Raw genomic sequence first — 1,697 nt, forward strand, 5'->3', positions numbered from 1 at the left:
CCCCTAAGAGAAGTATGTGGGAGTTCTGACAGGTGTCTCTTCGTTTCTCCTTTCATCCGTTTTTAAGGCTGGCCGGCTTGCGCCGCAAAACCTGGCCACACTGCTGAAATGCTCGCTGGAAAGCCAAACGACACACCCCGTAGAAGCGTGGAAGCTCTTCTTTCAGAAAGTTTCCTCTTCCCTGAATGACACCCTGGAGACGTTTGCCACCATGGTAAATCCATTAGCTGTTTTCCAAATTTGCTCACCTTCCTTCCAAAGCGACGTCAGCATCTACCCAATTCTTCTCAACTACAGACCTCCAACAACAGCAGGCCAGCCTTATCAAACGCCCTTGATGCTCTGAGAGAGGTGCGACTTGCCAACCTCAGCGACGCAGAACTACAGAGTAGGACCGTCATTGGGGATCTGGTCCAGAGAGTTATTGGGCCGTTCCTGGCCTCCCCATCCACAAACTTCCTGTTCTGCCTCAGCTCCTACAACTTCAGCTGCCTGACCTACCAGATTGTGTAAGTACAAATCTTGCTTCACACAGGAAAATATTACAAAAAGAAAGCTGCATGTGTTTTGGTGTTGATTACCTTTCCCCAAATTGCAGCGTCAAGGAATTGAGCAACCAAAGGCAACTCATGAACAGTGACAAGCAGCAAGCAGTCTTTACTTATTTCATCAAACCGTTCCTGTCACGAAAGGAGTCATCGGGTAAAGCCAGGCTCTCGGGATCCGCTTGCTAACTTCTTGATGGGAAAGGATGTGTTGATTTACAGCCAGTGTCTCTTTCTAACTTCTCTCCAGATCCTGGCTGCACCTTATCCACCAATGGGAGTCAGGGTTGGCTACAGGCAAACCTCGGCAGCTTTGCTGGTTTTGCAACCGTCCAGGATTTGCAAACCCTCAACCCGCACTTGTCTACCGTAAGTGCCAACGGCGGCTGCTCATGGGTGCTCACAAACCAACATCTTTTGACCCGTTGCTTTGCAAGAAGGACTGTTTTGACTCCATATGGTTTTCTTTTTTCCTAGATTGAAATATTGTCAGAACTGGCTCCCTCTCAAGTGGCACAGCTCCTAATAAGTGCAGGGAGCTCAAACGACACAACCCTGATTGACCTTGCCTTTGAGCGACTTGAAAAGGGTGACGCTCTGGAAAACCTAGACGAATTCCTCACACAGCTCACAGCGAACGGACAGGTAGGTCCCAGTCCCAGCCACAGACTTCAGATGTACCAATCTTAGTCCTCGTTTGGGTATCAAAGGGTCTGCATCACTTTGGACGGAAGTAATTTACACAACTCTGTTAACTCCAATCTTTAAAAGTGCTCTGTGTAGTGCATTTCTCACACAGTTTACCGTACTTGTCATACTTTGCAAGGTCCTACAGTTCCAGACGGTCGTCCGAGATCGTGCGATGACAAGAGCCTTTTACATCCTAAGGCTACATTTCCTGACCTTCAGCTCACAAGAGTTGTACCTTTGGTTCCACGTCAAACTGGTTACCATCCTTGCCAGTTTCACTCCACAGATGCTCAACAGTACGCTATCAAGCATGAGCTGCGCAAACTACCACGTCGTGTGAGTTGCATTCTAAAGAAGTGTCTTCAGAGACCTTTAGTTACAATCTACTGGTGAGGTGCCATGTCAGAAACGTTTTCTGCAATCTTTTCAGTGTGGGAGGGATTGCCAAAGTGTTCCCTGCCA

At 48.1% G+C, this 1,697-nt stretch overlaps 1 protein-coding gene across 1 annotated transcript in view; it reads left to right on the top strand.

The window, feature by feature from the left end:
• Window positions 1–1,697, top strand: part of LOC106953141 (uncharacterized) — a 13,192-nt gene that overhangs the window by 7,223 nt on the left and 4,272 nt on the right. Inside the window, exons 10-16 of the mRNA XM_015041704.1 lie at window positions 11–214; window positions 298–509; window positions 599–702; window positions 796–914; window positions 1,023–1,190; window positions 1,372–1,571; window positions 1,666–1,693. Of these exons, the coding sequence (XP_014897190.1) occupies window positions 11–214; window positions 298–509; window positions 599–702; window positions 796–914; window positions 1,023–1,190; window positions 1,372–1,571; window positions 1,666–1,693 (1,035 nt within the window). The remainder of the gene's footprint in view (window positions 1–10; window positions 215–297; window positions 510–598; window positions 703–795; window positions 915–1,022; window positions 1,191–1,371; window positions 1,572–1,665; window positions 1,694–1,697) is intronic.

Source organism: Poecilia latipinna, unplaced genomic scaffold (assembly GCF_001443285.1).
Source record: "Poecilia latipinna isolate Pla-1442-1.1 unplaced genomic scaffold, P_latipinna-1.0 Scaffold563, whole genome shotgun sequence".
Classification (NCBI taxonomy): Eukaryota; Metazoa; Chordata; class Actinopteri; order Cyprinodontiformes; family Poeciliidae; genus Poecilia; species Poecilia latipinna.